Below are 17,205 nucleotides of genomic sequence, written 5' to 3' on the forward strand. Positions count from 1 at the left end.
CTCATTTATGCGGCTGATAAAATGGTCGCTAGTCGGCAAAACATTTCCCTGTGTCAACAGGGAGATGTGCTGCCGACATAATGGAAATGCATGGGGACAAAGGATCGTTCTTCCCATACATATCCGATCATTGTTCCTTGTGAAAGGACCTTTAGGGTATGTTCACACAGAGTTTTTGGATGTGGAAACCGCGCCGCAAAACTCGTCAAAAACGGCCCGAAAATGCCTCCCGTTGATTTCAATGGGAGGCGGAGGCGTCTTTTTTCCGAGAGCGGTAAAACCGTCTCGTGGGAGAAAGAAGGGACATGCCCTATCTTCGGGAGTTTACGCCTCTGACCTCCCATTGACATCAATGGGAGGCAGAGAAAGCGTATTTCGCAGCTTTTTATGCCCGCGGCGCTCAATGGCGTGCAGGGAGAGGAAAATCTGCCTCAAACTGAATTTTGAGGCAGAAATTCCGCCTGCAAAAAACTCAGTGTGAACATAGCCTTAGAAAGATGTATTCTGTGTTTGTGACACTCGCATTATAAGGCCGGATTCACACATTGTGTAAATACTGCGAAAATACAAAGCAGAAAATCCGCAGCATAATACAGTAGCCGCAGATTGGACGAGATTTTGAAAAAATCTCATCCACGAACTGCGTAAAAAAAACGCTGAAAGATCGTTCATAAATTTACCTGTGGTGCGTTTTTTAATTCCGCAGCATGTCAATTTCTGCAGCGCAATCGCTGCTCTTCTGTTTTGTGGGTTTTCCCCATTAAATTCAATAGGGAGGTAAAACCCGCAATAAACAGCAGTTGTTCCAATTTTTGTGCCGGAAAAGCTACGAAAATGGCAACTCAGAAAAAAAAAGATTATACTTACCCAGAATTCTCTGCTCCTGCGTCCAGCCCGGCTTCCAGGGATGACGTTTCATCCCAGGTTACTGCTGCAGCCAATAACAGGCTGCAGGGTTAACATGGGATGAAACGTCATCCCAGGAGGCCGGGCTGCAGGACGGCAGAGGGACGCGTCGCCATGGCTACGGGTAAGTATAAAAAGTTTTTGGTTTGTAACGCGCAGTTTTCCGCCTTAGAAATTCCAGGTGAAAAACTGCACCATAATTTGGTGCATTTTTTTTGCCGGAATTCCCTGCGGCGACCAGGGCGGATATGTGGTGTATTTTTAATGCTGGTTATACGCCCTGTGTGGTATTAAATGGTATTTAAATGAAGTGATAAGAGTGTCCTGAGAGTGGGCAAAATTGAGATTATGGGAATTCCTCTGAAAATTTCTTTAACCACAATTTGATAACTTGTGTCTTTTTTCCCTTTTTAAGGAATAGTGCGCACTTCGGTGCTAGTAACTGGGGTCCAAGTCAGTTCCAGAATCTTCATGGTCTGGTTTATCACTAACAGCATTAAACAGGTGGGTATGAGGCGGCATTCTTGCGGTGGTATCACAGGAATTTGACAAAGTTAGAAGATTTTTTTATGGGAAAATTTTAGATATATTGAGATTAAACTCCATCTATAATATCGGAATTAACCGATGATGCAAACTCTGCTAATATCTGTCCTTCCACTCTCTAACTTACAGTATCTTGTATCATTCATGGTGTCTAAATAAACACATCCATAACCAACGCTTGGGTTGGGTTGGCACTACGGGCTGGCATAGAGCTCAGGTTACTTTTTGATTTTTTTTGAAGCTTGTAGTTCTTGGAGCTGCTGCTGGCGGGACGGCAGATATGTGCAGACTAGACGTTTGGAGATGAATCATTGTTCATTCTTTGAGATCCTGGGCTCTCGTCCATGTGTGGTTACTGCAGAAAGCAAATATACTGTAATAGATCTACTCAGTGCTCACCATTCATCTGTATGACACTCCGTCATCTACTAGACACTGGATTTGGTTTAAATAACCTACTTTTAAGCAAAAATAATGTAATCTTAAAATATCTACTTTTGATCGGTGGGTGTCCGAGCACTGAGACCTCCACCGATCGCTAAAACAAAGTAGTAGCAGTGTGTGGGTGAGCGCAGTGCCACTTTGTTTCTGAACGGCTTTCCTCGGAAAGCCGAGTGAGCGGTGTACGGACTCATAGACATTCTATTGAACCCGTACAGCGCTCCGAGGAAAGGCGATCAGAAACGAAGCGGCACAGCGCTCACCTGAGCGCTTCTGCCACGTCATTTTAACGATGGGTATGGGTATCATTGCTCGGACCCCCACCGATCAAAACTTATCATATATGCCACACTCGCAAAGGTCCAGGAAGCTGAGATATGTGGAGATGTCTGTAGAGCGGCTGTGACCTGACTGTATGTAAGGAGGTATTTTGAGCCTTCAGGACCTGACACCGTTTAGCCATTTTTAGCAGGTGTTAATTAAAACGGCTATAACTTTTTTATCTCTTGGAATAGCGACATGATTTTTGCAACTTTTCATCATTTTGATACACAACTTTTCTTTTACAATTTTTACAGTTAGAGTTTGAAAAAAAACAAAAAACTATTTTTTTCTGGTAATAAGATTGTGTTACCTTAAAATAGATTTTTTATTTGTGATCGTCGTTGTCTACCATAAATTGTGATAAATTACATGTCTATTATAGAGTAATTGGGTCAGGGCTAGAGTTGCGACAATGATTGGTCGGGGAACGTTTTTTGGGGGTATTTTATGTGTAATTTTTTTTAGTTTATTTTATTTTTTTTTCTATTTTTTTAAATTATTATGGCTGTTTAATCCCTTGATTGCTGCGGTCAGTGATCACCGTTTCATAACCAAAGGGATATCGTCTCTTTCATCCCTTCTTAAGGTTTTCCTAGGCAAAAACAAATTAATTAAGGCTGAAATTGGCCGTTAACTGTATCGGCTTAAAGTGTAGCTAAACGTTCGACAAACTTCTGACATCTCATAGTGACATGTCAGAAGTTTGGATTGGTGGGGGTCCGAGCACTGAGACCCACACCAATCGCTAGAACGAAGCAGCAGAAGTGTTCGTGTGAGCGCTCAGCTGCTTCGTTTCTGTTCGGCTTTTTCCGGAAAGCCAATGTATCGGAGTACAGGCTCATAGACTTTCTATTGAGTCCGTACACCGATACATTTATTTCCGGAAATAGCCGAACAGACACGAAGCGGCTGAGCGCTCACACGAGAACTTCTGCTGCTTCGTTCTAGCGATTGGAGGGGGTCTCAGTGCTCGGACCCCCACCAATACAAACTTCTGACATGTCACTATGACATGTCAGAAGTTTGTCGAATGTTTAGCTACACTTTAACAAACTAAAATCTTTGCTAAAACTGTAGATGGGGCTGTGTTGCAATGTTGCCATTAGAGGGCAGTATTACCATATATATTGTAGCATCAACATGACAAACTCAGCTTCAGTCTATCTATCTATCTATCTATCTATCTATCTATCTATCTATCTATCTATCTATCTATCTATCTATCTATCTATCTATCTATCTATCTATCTATCTATCTATCTATCTATCTATCATCTATCTATCTATCTTTATGTGTGACTGATTGGATTGATACTTGTATAGATATTACTGTTCATATTCCTTGGTGGTTTTGTTTTATTGTAGATCCAGAACGAAGAGAGCGTCATTCTCTTCCTGCTTGTGTGGACTGTGACCGAGATCACTCGATATTCCTACTACACCTTTAATCTTCTCAATCACTTGCCATACTTCATTAAATGGGCCAGGTGGGGATTGTGCATTTTGCTGACGTTTGGTGCATGGCTTGGTTCTGCATGTTCACATGCGATGACAGATTGCCGGGCTCCGATCGTTCTGATCGCACAGTTTTAATGTTATTTATTATTGAAGAAATCACACCGTTATATGCTGACATTATCATATGTGTCACTTCATTCTTCATGACACCAGATTGCAAACATTACTTACCAGAACATTCCCCTGTATATTCTATACCAATTATGCTTCGTTCCTACTAGTGGTTTTTATTTTGTGTTTTTTAATTAATAAAGGTAAATTTTATTTACTTATATATAAGGTTTTTATCTATTTCATCCGTTGATGAAGTGGGTATGTTAGGGATCTGCCAGGTACTACGTCTAGGTATACTCCTGGGATTAATCAATCCACACCTGAGGCCAGACCTGTTCGACTGACACCATCTCCCACCAACCAGGGTGGCAGGCTCAGGAGTGGGAGAGCCTATCGCGGCCTGGTCAGTCGGAGTTAGCTCCGCCCCCTGTCCTTTATTACCTGCCGTGTTCTCTTCCTCAGTGCTTGTAATTCTTCTGGATTCCTGGCCCCACTGCTGATTGCTCCAGCCTGCTTCTGCCGTGCTTCTGCCTTGCTGCAGTTCCGCTTAACCTGCTTTGCTTTGCCCCTGGCTTGCTTCCTTCTCCGTGCTCACTTTGGTATACTCCACTTCATCCTGGTCCTGACTACTCATTCACCGCTCCATTTCCTCGCGGCGTTCCGTGGCTACTGCCCCTTCCCTTGCGTGTTCCCTGTTTGTTCTCCCGTGCACTTAGACAGCGTAGGGACCGCCGCCCAGTTGTACCCCGTCGCCTAGGGCGGGTCGTTGCAAGTAGGCAGGGACAGGGCGGTGGGTAGATTAGGGCTCACTTTCCCTTCACCTCCTTCCTGCCATTACATAATTACAAGCCCATACCTAGTCTACCATTTCTCCTACACTGACGCTATCATGGACCCCCTTGAGACCCTGACCCAGCAGATGCAGGGCCTCTCCCTACAGGTCCAGGCCCTGGCCCAGAGGGTCAACCAGGGTGACGCTGCCTTAGTAGTACCCCTCACCTCACCTCTAGAACCCGACCTCAAGTTACCTGACCGGTTCTCAGGGGACCGTAAGACGTTTCTCTCCTTCCGGGAGAGTTGCAGACTGTATTTCCGCCTAAAACCCCACTCCTCAGGTTCCGAGAACCAGCGGGTGGGTATCATCATATCCCGACTCCAGGAAGGGCCCCAAGAGTGGGCCTTCTCCTTGGCTCCTGACGCCCCTGAACTTTCCTCTGTTGATCGTTTTTTCTCTGCCCTCGGACTCATTTACGACGAGACTGACAGGACTGCTTTAGCCGAGAGTCAGCTGGTGACTTTACGTCAGGGTAGGAGACCGGTTGAGGAATACTGTTCTGATTTTAGAAAGTGGTGCGTAGCTTCTCGGTGGAACAATCCGGCCCTAAGGTGCCAGTTTAGGTTAGGATTATTTGACGCCCTGAAGGATCTGCTGGTTAGCTACCCCTCTTCTGACTCCCTTGACCAGGTTATGGCCCTAGCAGTACGACTTGACCGACGTCTCAGGGAACGTCAGCTTGAACGCTTCAATGTGCTCCCCTCTGACTTTTCTGCGATCCCCACGGAGGTACCTATGCAACTCGGGGCCTCCATGTCCCCTCGACAACGTAGGGAGTTTCGCAGAATGAATGGTCTCTGCTTCTACTGTGGGGACGACAAGCATCTTCTGAACACCTGTCCCAGGCGCAAGAATAAGAAGCCGGAAAACTTCCGCGCCTAAGTGATCATCGGGGAGGTCACTTGGGCGCACAGGTATTTCCCGTTAATGTGAAACGCAATAAAATTTTGCTTCCCTTTCAGGTCTCGTTTGCTGGCCGGTCTGCCACGGGCAGTGCTTTAGTGGATTCTGGCTCATCTGCTAATATCATGTCTGTGGAATTTGCTATGTCTCTAAAGATGCCTTTTATTGATTTACCTTATCCTATCCCTGTAGTAGGTATCGACTCAACTCCCCTTGCTAATGGTTATTTTACTCAGCATACTCCTGTTTTTGAACTCCTGGTTGGCTCCATGCATTTGGAGCAGTGCTCTGTACTGGTGATGCAGGGATTATCGTCTGATCTGGTATTAGGTCTTCCCTGGTTGCAGTTGCATAATCCCACGTTTGATTGGAATACTGGGGAGCTTACCAAATGGGGTAATGAATGTCTTATGTCATGTCTTTCTGTTAACTCTATTTCTCCCCAGGAGGAGGTAAACACGCTTCCTGAGTTTGTTCAGGACTTCGCCGATGTGTTTTCTAAGGAGGCCTCCGAGGTGTTGCCCCCCCATAGAGATTACGATTGCGCCATCGATTTGGTGCCTGGTGCCAAGCTTCCTAAGGGTAGGATATTTAATCTTTCATGTCCTAAACGTGAAGCTATGAGGGTGTATATCCAAGAATGCCTGGCCAAGGGTTTCATTCGCCCCTCGACTTCTCCTGTAGGTGCTGGCTTCTTCTTCGTGGGGAAGAAGGATGGTGGTCTTAGGCCGTGCATTGATTATCGTAACCTGAATAAGGTCACCGTAAGGAACCAGTACCCACTTCCTTTGATTCCGGATCTTTATAATCAGGTTCAGGGAGCCCAAAGGTTTTCTAAATTCGATCTACGAGGGGCATATAACCTTATCCGCATCAAAGAGGGGGATGAGTGGAAAACTGCGTTCAACACACCCGAGGGTCATTTCGAATACCTGGTCATGCCCTTTGGGTTGTGTAATGCCCCTGCTGTCTTCCAGAATTTTATTAATGAAATCCTGAGAGATTACCTGGGTAATTTTCTTGTTGTGTACCTTGATGACATACTGGTGTTTTCCAAGGACTGGTCCTCCCACGTGGAGCATGTCAGGTCCTTCGGGAGAATAATCTGTTTGCTAAGACTGAAAAATGTGTCTTTGGGGTACAGGAGATACCATTTTTAGGGCAAATCCTCACTCCTCATGAATTCCGCATGGACCCTGCCAAGGTTCAGGCTGTGGCGGAATGGGTCCAACCTGCCTCCCTTAAGGCGTTACAGTGTTTTTTAGGGTTCGCCAACTATTACAGGAGATTTATTGCCAACTTCTCGGTCGTCGCTAAGCCTCTTACGGACCTTACTCGCAAGGGTGCTGATGTCCTCCATTGGCCCCCTGAGGCCGTCCAGGCCTTTGAGACCCTCAAGAAGTGCTTTATCTCGGCCCCCGTGCTGATTCAGCCCAACCAAGAGGAGCCATTTATTGTGGAGGTTGACGCATCCGAGGTGGGAGTGGGGGCCGTCTTGTCCCAGGGTACCAGCTCCCTCACCCATCTCCGCCCCTGTGCTTACTTCTCTAGGAAGTTTTCGCCCACGGAGAGTAACTATGATATTGGCAACCGCGAACTTCTAGCCATTAAATGGGCTTTTGAAGAGTGGAGGCACTTCCTGGAGGGGGCCAGACACCAGGTAACGGTCCTTACGGATCACAAGAATCTGGTTTTCCTAGAATCGGCCCGGAGGCTTAATCCTAGACAAGCTCGGTGGGCACTATTCTTTACCAGATTTAATTTCTTGGTTACCTATAGGGCTGGGTCCAAGAATATTAAGGCTGATGCTCTGTCACGTAGTTTCATGGCCAATCCTCCTTCCGAGAAGGATCCTGCTTGTATTTTACCCCCTGGTATAATCGTTTCTGCCACGGATTCTGATTTAGCTTCTGATATCGCTGCTGATCAGGGTGCAGCTCCCGGGAACGTCCCTGGGGACAAACTGTTTGTTCCCCTGCAATACCGGCTAAGGGTACTCAGGGAAAACCATGACTCCGCTCTATCTGGTCATCCTGGCATCTTGGGCACCAAACACCTCATTACCAGAAACTATTGGTGGCCTGGGTTGCCAAAAGACGTTAGGGCTTACGTCACCGCTTGTGAGGTTTGCGCTAGGTCCAAAACCCCTAGGTCCCGACCTGCGGGCCTACTACGTTCCTTGCCCATTCCCCAGAGACCTTGGACCCATATCTCCATGGATTTTATCACCGATTTGCCTCCATCTCTGGGCAAGTCGGTGGTGTGGGTGGTAGTAGACCGCTTCAGCAAGATGTGCCACTTTGTGCCCCTTAAGAAGCTACCTAACGCCAAGACGTTAGCTTCTTTGTTTGTGAAACACATCCTGCGTCTCCATGGGGCCCCAGTCAATATTGTTTCTGACAGAGGGGTACAATTTGTTTCCTTATTTTGGAGAGCTTTTTGTAAAAAGTTGGAGATTGATCTGTCCTTCTCCTCCGCCTTCCATCCCGAAACTAATGGCCAAACGGAAAGGACTAACCAATCCCTGGAACAATATTTAAGGTGTTTCATCTCTGACTGTCAATTCGATTGGGTCTCATTCCTTCCCCTTGCTGAATTTTCCCTGAATAACCGGGTCAGTAACTCGTCAGGGGTCTCCCCGTTTTTCTGTAATTTCGGGTTTAACCCAAGGTTCTACTCCGTTTCCCCTGGTTGTTCCAATAATCCTGAGGTAGAGGATGTTCATCAGGAACTGTGCACTGTCTGGGCCCAGGTTCAGAAGAACCTAGAGGCGTCCGAGAGCGCACAAAAGATTCAGGCAGATAGTAGACGTTCTGCTAACCCCCGGTTTGTCGTCGGGGATTTGGTCTGGTTGTCGTCCAGGAACTTGCGCCTTAAGGTCCCGTCCAGGAAGTTTGCTCCCCGATTTATTGGACCTTATAAGATCATTGAAGTCCTCAACCCTGTATCCGTCCGTCTGGAGCTGCCCCCATCCTTTCGCATACATGACGTCTTCCATGCCTCCCTCCTTAAACGCTGCTCCCCGTCCTGGTCCCCCTCGAGGAAACCTCCTGTTCCCGTTCTCACCCCTGAGGCGGTGGAATTCGAGGTGGCCAAGATTATGGACAGTAGGATGGTCCAGGGCTCCCTCCAGTACCTGGTCCATTGGAGAGGATACGGGCCGGAGGAGAGGACTTGGGTACCTGCCCGTGATGTTCACGCTGGGGTATTGATCAGGAGGTTCCACCTTCTCTTCCCTACTAAACCGGGTCCTCTTAGTAAGGGTCCGGTGGCCCCTCTTAAAAGGGGGAGTACTGTTAGGGATCTGCCAGGTACTACGTCTAGGTATACTCCTGGGTTTAATCAATCCACACCTGAGGCCAGACCTGTTCGACTGACACCATCTCCCACCAACCAGGGTGGCAGGCTCAGGAGTGGGAGAGCCTATCGCGGCCTGGTCAGTCGGAGTTAGCTCCGCCCCCTGTCCTTTATTACCTGCCGTGTTCTCTTCCTCAGTGCTTGTAATTCTTCTGGATTCCTGGCCTCACTGCTGCTTGCTCCAGCCTGCTTCTGCCGTGCTTCTGCCTTGCTGCAGTTCCGCTTAACCTGCTTTGCTTTGCCCCTGGCTTGCTTCCTTCTCCGTGCTCACTTTGGTATACTCCACTTCATCCTGGTCCTGACTACTCATTCACCGCTCCATTTCCTCGCGGCGTTCCGTGGCTACTGCCCCTTCCCTTGCGTGTTCCCTGTTTGTTCTCCCGTGCACTTAGACAGCGTAGGGACCGCCGCCCAGTTGTACCCCGTCGCCTAGGGCGGGTCGTTGCAAGTAGGCAGGGACAGGGCGGTGGGTAGATTAGGGTTCACTTTCCCTTCACCTCCTTCCTGCCATTACAGGGTATTTGGGCCTTAAGGCATACCTAACATTTATATGGTCCCCATAAATCAATAGTGTATTCAAAGATAATCTAATAATAATATCCACCTGTAAACGATCACATGTAAGTTATGAAATTGAATGTGATCGGTAACAGTTCGATCCTGCATGTCAGAGACACACAGGACCTGCTGACACCGAACCCGTCAGTCCCGCAGACCTGATGGAATCAGGTCTTATCTCAAGATACAGCTGCTCTGTCTACAGGATACAAAGCAGCTGTATCTCAAAAAGTAAAAATAACTAATAAAAAGTAATTGGAAAGCTGCACCAATCACACTGATAGACATTTTTTTTAAACAAAAAACTTTAAACTCTACAATTATGTAGGTCTAGGTAAAGCCTTTGCATCAGGGCCAAAAACTTCAAGCAGCGCCTCATCTCCCATTCTAGAATAGTGGCCAGACCACATGAACTGATTATTAGTATTTTTCTGGAGCTCACCTTATACACGAGATTACTCCCCTTTAAAGAAGAACTCCCATGAAATTTTTTATTGCTTTCCCTGTTTGTAATGGGCATCTTGTACTTGTATATGATAATTTTTTGCTCACCGAGCGTTTAGTTTTCAAAACACAGGCTCCGTTCGGCTCCCCCGTGCGGTCACGTGATCTCTAATCTGACTTGCCGATTCACATTGCGTCTTATGTGTGGACCGGTAGCCAGTTTCTCTATGCAAGTCTATGAGACTCAATGTGAGTTACATAGAGAAACATTTTCATGGCAGTTCTCCTTTCAGGAAATCATTATGGACACCTTATAAATGAGTGCAAACAATGTTGAGGGTTCTGATTCAGGAACGAGTTTTCCGTCTTTCTTTAGTAACACAATGCAAGCAGAGAAATATTGACCTATATTCTAAATCTGTTCTAACATTGACTGCGAGGTAAAGCGTAGTCCACCAGGGGGCCGGATAAATATCGGCATAATGGCCCTGCAGGAAAAATGAAATGTTGTAGTTCCGCTACTATTGCAGATGACGTGATTATAGATTTTATGTGAGACTTATCGGCAGGTACTTTTTGTAAAGCTTAAGGTTTTGCACATTCTTTAATGTGAACGATCACTCCTGAACACTATGTGTTTTTTTTATTATCTAAGATAGGTCCGTATTTCTGTGCCGATTATTAGTTAATATATCTTTAAAAAGGTTGGAGCTGAAATTTTCTGATACAGAACTCCCATCATAGACATAAATATAAAAATTTGCAGCCACCACTAGAGGGAGCTTAGATGTTTACTGCATACAATTTATACATTGATCTCAATGATAACACAGTAGGCTGTAAGCTCCTTACCTCCCTCTAGTGGCAGCTGCAGGCATCCCAAATGTTATAATTGAATTTTATGTCTGTGCAGGTTATTTAGACCAGGAAAATGGCGCTATAACAGGTATAAAATTGATCAGTACAGAATATTGGACCTAAAAACGACCTTGTGTTAAACATTCGACATTTATTTTAGTGCAACTGTTCAATCCCCTGACTGCTAATTGACAAAACGCTGCTCATTAAAAATAAACAATACTTACATAGAAATTCATCAGCCCCCCTTGTCCTGGTGCTCCTCCTCCTGCCAGCCTCCGCAGAGTGAAGTAGGGGGGAAAACTCTTGTGAGTGCATACATATAGACATGCAGAACAGACGGGGCCCATAGTGTAAAGTTAAAACGGTAATAACCAGCAGCCTCCATCTGGTGCTGGTTATTATCACCATCTTGGATTGGAGAGTTTGGTGCATGTTTGCCCCCATCTCATTTCTATTACCCTTTGGGTTGTTCTCCACCCTTGTTCTCTAATCTTCACCCTGTGGAAAGGGGTTCTCTGCGCCAATTCAATGAGTGTTGTGGTCAACTAGGGTGGACCCCCTATGTCCAGGGGCCCCATAGCAGCCGCATGGGATTCATCTATGTTATATATACGTTCTTGGTAATGTAATTGTACAATCCAGAACGAGAAAATCTTCATGAGTACATCCGAAAATGTAAAGTTGCGCACCATATTTCTCAATGATGACAACGTTAAGATGCATGTAGTCATTTATTTGTAGGCAATTTTTTTGGCCTTTTAGACAAGCTTCCCCCTGGTTCATGCTGTGCCAGTTTGATGAGGTGTATGCCGCAGATGCTGCAGGTTTTGGTGGCTTCACAATGTATATGTAGGTGTTTTACAAAGAATCCTATTAATATATGACCTAGGGCTGGGCAATTAATTGAAAAATAATCAAAATCGAAATTCAGCGCAATTAATCGACAGCATCCCTGCAGATTTATCAATTATTTTCTCCCGGTCTAAACTGTATCTGCATCTTCAGGACGCAGATACTGTTGAATCCAATGGTAGAGCAGGGGACCGCAAGGTCCCTGCTCTTCCATTTACTTTGTATCACTGGACGCGAGGTAGTGACGTCATCGCGCCTGTCTGCGCCGAGCCGCACAAAGCAGTAGAGCAGAAGGATCTCCTCCACTCGTCATTGGAACAGGGTTAGATGAGTGTGTATATTATTATTTTTATCAGGCACTATTGGGAGCAGCTGTTTGGGCATTATACAGCATGGGGGGCAGCTATAGTGGCATTATACTGCGTGGAAGTCAGTTATGGGGGCATTTTACTATGTAAAGGCAGCTCATTATACTGTGGGGATGGCAGTTATGAGCGGCATTATATGGTGTGGAGGACAGTTATGGGTTCATTATACTGTGTGGGGGCAGCTATGGGGGGCATTATAATGTTTGGAGACAGCTATGGGGCATGATACTGTGTGGGAGACACTATGGGGCAATATACTGTGTGGGGAGCACTATCGGGGCAATATACTGTGTGGGAGCACTATGGGGCAATATACTGTGTGGGAGCACTATGGGGGCAATATACTGTGTGGGAGCACTATGGGGGCAATATACTGTGTGGGAGCACTATGGGGGCAATATACTGTGTGGGAGCACTATGGGGGCAATATACTGTGTGGGAGTACTATAGGGGCAATATACTGTGTGGGAGACACTATGGGGCAATATACTCTGTGGGGAGCACTATGGGGGCAATATACTGTGTGGGAGCACTATGGGGGCAATATACTGTGTGGGAGCACTATGGGGGCAATATACTGTGTGGGAGCACTATGGGGGCAATATACTGTGTGGGGGCAGTGTCAGGGGATATATTATATACAGTAGTATACATCAGGCTCAGGGGATAAATATTGATTCAATGACGTAGCATGCAAATAGGGGGCGTGGTATGCAAAAAGGGGTGTGGTCTATATAATTGTTCATTAATCGTAATGGAGGTCACATGTTCAATTAATTGTGATTTTGATTTAGGTCATAATTGTCCAGCCCTAATATGACCCCTCATACATCATGATCCAGTGAAGACGATAATAGGACAATTGTGCAAATATAATTTGAAGCAAATCAATGATCAGAATTGATTGAGGTGTATTGTAAGACCGGATTCCTGCGCATTACTCTTCGTGTGTCCTGCGCGCTCCTTCATGTGTCTTCACTATTATGAAGGGTGTAGCCATATTTAATGATCTTCTCTGCTTTATTTTCTCACCATAGGTATAATTTATTTATTGTAATGTATCCTCTCGGCGTAGCTGGTGAACTCTTAACAATTTATGCTGCTTTTCCGTACGTGCGGAAGACTGGGATGTACTCACTAAGACTTCCAAACAAATACAACGTGTCATTTGACTACTACTACTTTCTTATCGCTGTCATGTGTTTTTATATACCACGTAAGTCATTCCTTATTATAGAAATACATTTGTCTGGTACTTAACAGAACTATTACTAAACAATCAGCTATTGCTTTGTGTTATCTGCCACTACAAAGAATGAATTGTCCGTCTATGGGACAAATATTAATTGAATTTTGGTGTATTTTATGATGGTTGAATTACAAAATTGTTTGCTTTATCTAGCTTTACAGGAAAATTGTCATTCAAACAATATTACAAAAGTCTAATTATTTAAAGGTTATGTACACCTTTGAAATCGTTTTATTTTTTAAATAAAAATGTCTATCAGTGTGATTGGTGCAACTTTCAAAATACTTTTTATTTAAAAACATTTTTGTTTTTCTGAGATACAGCTGCTTTATATCCTGTATACAGAGCAGCTGTATCTTGCGCTAAGACCTGAATCCGTCAGGTCCGCCGGACTGACGGGTTCAGTGTCGGCGGGTCGTGCGTGCCTCTGATACGCAGGATCGAGCTGCTACCGATCACATCTAAGTTCATAACTTAGATGTGATCGATAAAAGACATGCAGGACCCGCTGTCACTGAAGCTGTCACCAATCATGCTGCATTATGTTGTCTGGCAAAATTATGTAAGCCATGACGGAAAAGCTGACGAAACCCATTAAAGTCAAAGGGTTCTGTCGAGCGCCCTTGGTTTCCGTCATGCGTAGTGCAGGTGCTTACAATGCCTTACACAAAAGGTGTTCTCCGATTTACAGAACTTCTTTTAAAACTCCTTTTTTTTAAGTTAGAGAAGGTGGGTCCCCATCAGAATCCTCCTATTTTAGCCAGAGCTATCTGTTCCTGGTGGACTTTTAGTGACCATTAAAATAGTGACTCTTTATTTCTCCTGACCATTTTTCCTGCGAATGGCCCTAAAAACGGCTGAAAATAGGTCGTGTGAACATACCCTAACAAAAAACGGCTCTAAAATACCGAGCGGTTTTCAATGGAAAACAGCCTCTGATTTTCAGCCGTTTTTTATGCATCAGGTGTTTTTTTCTGCGTTTTTTACGGATGTTTTTGGAGCTGTTTTTCTATTGACCCAATGAAAAACGGACCCAAAAATGGCTGAAAATAGGCCATGTGAAATACCCTTACGGTAAGGACACACAGGACAGATATGCAGCGTGAAAGTACACAGCATATCCGTCCTGAAACACGCACAGCATTCTGCCCGAAAAAACAGATTATAGGCGGAATCTCCACTGCGCAAACAGTGGTAGAATAAAAATCAAATGTTAATACCTCCGGGCATTGTCATGCGTTCCTCTGTTCTGAGTGCAGCCCGGCCTCCTGGAATGACACTGCAGTCCAAATGAAACTTCATACCACGAGGCCGGACTGCACTGAGAACAGAGGAACGTGCTGCTATGACAACGCCCAGGGGTAAGTATTAACCTTTTTATTATTTTGAAACCCAAAAATGTTTTTAAAAATTCTGATTTGGGATTTTTGCCACAAAATCGCAGCTTTTCCGCCGCAAAAAAAGCAACATTTGCCTATTTGTTGCAGGTATTACCTCTCCATTAAAATCAATGAGGAAAATCAGCAACAAACGAGCAGCGATTCCACAGCATTAATTGACATTCTGCAGATTTAAAAAAACGCACCGCAGGTCACAGAGTCACAATAGTTTTTTTCTTTTTATTGCTCCAATGGATCTAAAATGAAAATCAAAGCAAATTTTCAAATAGTCTTCATTAAAAATGTTCTATCCTTTTGTCTTTACGGCTCCTATACGTCTTATACGTCTCTATGGTAACAGACTACAAACCCTGTTAAGTCTGATCCTGAAGTCATATTCCCTTCCATCCGCCCCTACTTCTTTCTAAGTTGGGGACAGATGGAAGGGAATAAAACTGTAGGATCAGACTACACTGGGATGGTATGTTGTCTGTTACTATGGAGACACAAGGGACTGCACAGGAGCGTAGACAAAAAATGGTAGGGAATTTACGGAAAATTTTAATCAAATCCTATTTCAAAGTTGGTTTACTTCTCATTTTAGATGCATTGGGACAATAAAAAAATAAATAAAAATTATTGTGAAAGTGTACATAGCCTTTAAGGAAAATTTGTACATAGATAGGGAAACGACTTACCTCCTTGCGGTCCTGCTAATTCTTCCGAAGGAATATTTGTAATGCTATTATAATAATTTATTTTTTTAAATTCTTCACTAAATGTTGTATTTTTCCTTTTAGTGTTCCCTCAGCTATATTTTCACATGCTTCGTCAAAGAAGAAAAGTTCTGCTCGGAGAAGTCTTTGTTGAAAAGGACGATTAACCCAAGAGCACAATCTACAGGACTTTCTTTCACCCAGTCTTTGACTTCAAAAGTCCATTTGCAGCGAAGGGCCTGTTGGTTTAATACCCCGGATAACCTCATACGACTTCCGTCTTCCAATCCCACGTTCTGGCCTGTACCCTACTTTTTTTATAAGTTCAAATCAAGACCGACACTGACTCTTGCTTCATGAGTATACAAGGTGCATTGTGATCTTTTTATAAAAGGAAAACACAAAAAAGTGGAGCAACAAAGATTTGAAGCGTATCTTTACTTTAGTACTGTATATCTATATTGACCACATCTCCGCAAATGAAAAGGTGACATTTCTGCCGTCCCTCCACATAGCCAGGATTTTAATATTTTTGTGTCATCAACTTCTATAGCACACTCACATCTTATCATATATCCATACTTGGCTAATTTAAAATTTTAGTACATATCACACACCCCTTTTTACAGGCCACATTGTTTACAACGCTCCTCCTCACCCTAATGTTCTTGAATCATAAGCGGCACTCAGACCCCCCAAACCCAAGAATCAGACTCCTCAAATTCTGCATCCTCAGATTCAGACTCCTCAAATTCTGCATCCTCAGATTCAGACTCCTCAGTTCCAGTCTCCTCAAATTCAGCCCACTTCAGATTCAGGCTCCCAAGATTTAGCTCCCTCAGTTTCTGACCCTTTAGACCCTTCAGTTTCTGACCCTTTAGTTTCAGACTTCTTCAACCCTAGAGCCATACCTACAGTGCTGCCGCCATTAGGCCACACCAGAGAGAATATTTCCTCCAAGTTGACTACCATATAGGTAGCTGCGCTGCACCGCCTATAGTGCATGCATCCTGACGCCGGAGATGAGTCTCATGACAGAGCACCAGATGCCAGGACTAAAAGCGCAAAATAGCTGAGGGACATAGGAAATGATGGCTGGCACCGGAAGATAGAGGTAGGATGCAGGGGAATTGCCAACTCTTCCGGGAGCCATCTAATTTTTTCGGGAGCCACCTAGACCTTTTGGGAGAGTTGGCAAGTATGCATATATCCAATCAGAGGCGTAACTTGTAGTTTCTGAAACCCAATGCAAGTTCTGTAACAGGTCTGCCACGACCATGTGCCATTCGTTGGTGTCTTCTTATTTGGTAGATGGAACTTTTAGCCCCCTCAGACACCAGGGCACCCCCTATAGCTACAACCCTGTAAATTATTTATGCTTTTATGCAAAACAAAATGGCCTTATGTTATTATCATACTATGAATAAGAAGGCTGCTGTCTTGATCGTCAAGAATAAAGAAAGTTTCAACGGTCAACAAAAAGATTTTGTTTGTCACACCCAATATTATCAAATAACACGTCTTTATTAGTTGAAACAAATTTGGACATACAACCTCTTTAAAACCATTCAAAATACACAAAATGACCTGGGTCCCCTATAATTAAGGAGGTGCACGCACAAATGAGGCAAATCGGGTCAGGAAGTACAAATAATCAAATATGAGTATATTGGTGTCCCACAATTAAAATACATTGACAAAATATTAGCCCTGTCCAAAAGACTCCTAAACTCATTATAATCTAAGTGTCTCTATCTTGCCCCCTGCATAGGAAGGAATCAAGTGCAAGAGCAAAAAATACGGTGGCATCCAAGTGAAAAAGTCTAGAAACTCAAGTCAAATAAATAAACTAGTATTATACACAACTACACGTGGCATGAGAATACCTGGCCTT

The 17,205-nt window shown here is 44.5% G+C and overlaps 1 protein-coding gene across 2 annotated transcripts in view; it reads left to right on the top strand.

Moving 5' to 3' along the window:
* Window positions 1–16,659, top strand: part of HACD1 (3-hydroxyacyl-CoA dehydratase 1) — a 63,871-nt gene extending 47,212 nt beyond the window's left edge. The window contains exons 4-7 of one of the 2 annotated variants that reach the window (XM_075828735.1): window positions 1,322–1,410; window positions 3,583–3,704; window positions 13,005–13,183; window positions 15,396–16,658. In XM_075828735.1, coding sequence (XP_075684850.1) covers window positions 1,322–1,410; window positions 3,583–3,704; window positions 13,005–13,183; window positions 15,396–15,478 — 473 coding nt within the window. In that variant the 3' untranslated portion in view covers window positions 15,479–16,658. Of the gene's footprint in view, window positions 1–1,321; window positions 1,411–3,582; window positions 3,705–13,004; window positions 13,184–15,395 lie in introns of both variants that reach the window. The other variant, XM_075828734.1, reaches the window with a different exon arrangement.
* Window positions 16,660–17,205: the final 546 nt, after the last annotated feature.

This window comes from Rhinoderma darwinii, chromosome 5 (genome assembly GCF_050947455.1).
Source record: "Rhinoderma darwinii isolate aRhiDar2 chromosome 5, aRhiDar2.hap1, whole genome shotgun sequence".
Lineage (NCBI taxonomy): Eukaryota > Metazoa > Chordata > Amphibia > Anura > Rhinodermatidae > Rhinoderma > Rhinoderma darwinii.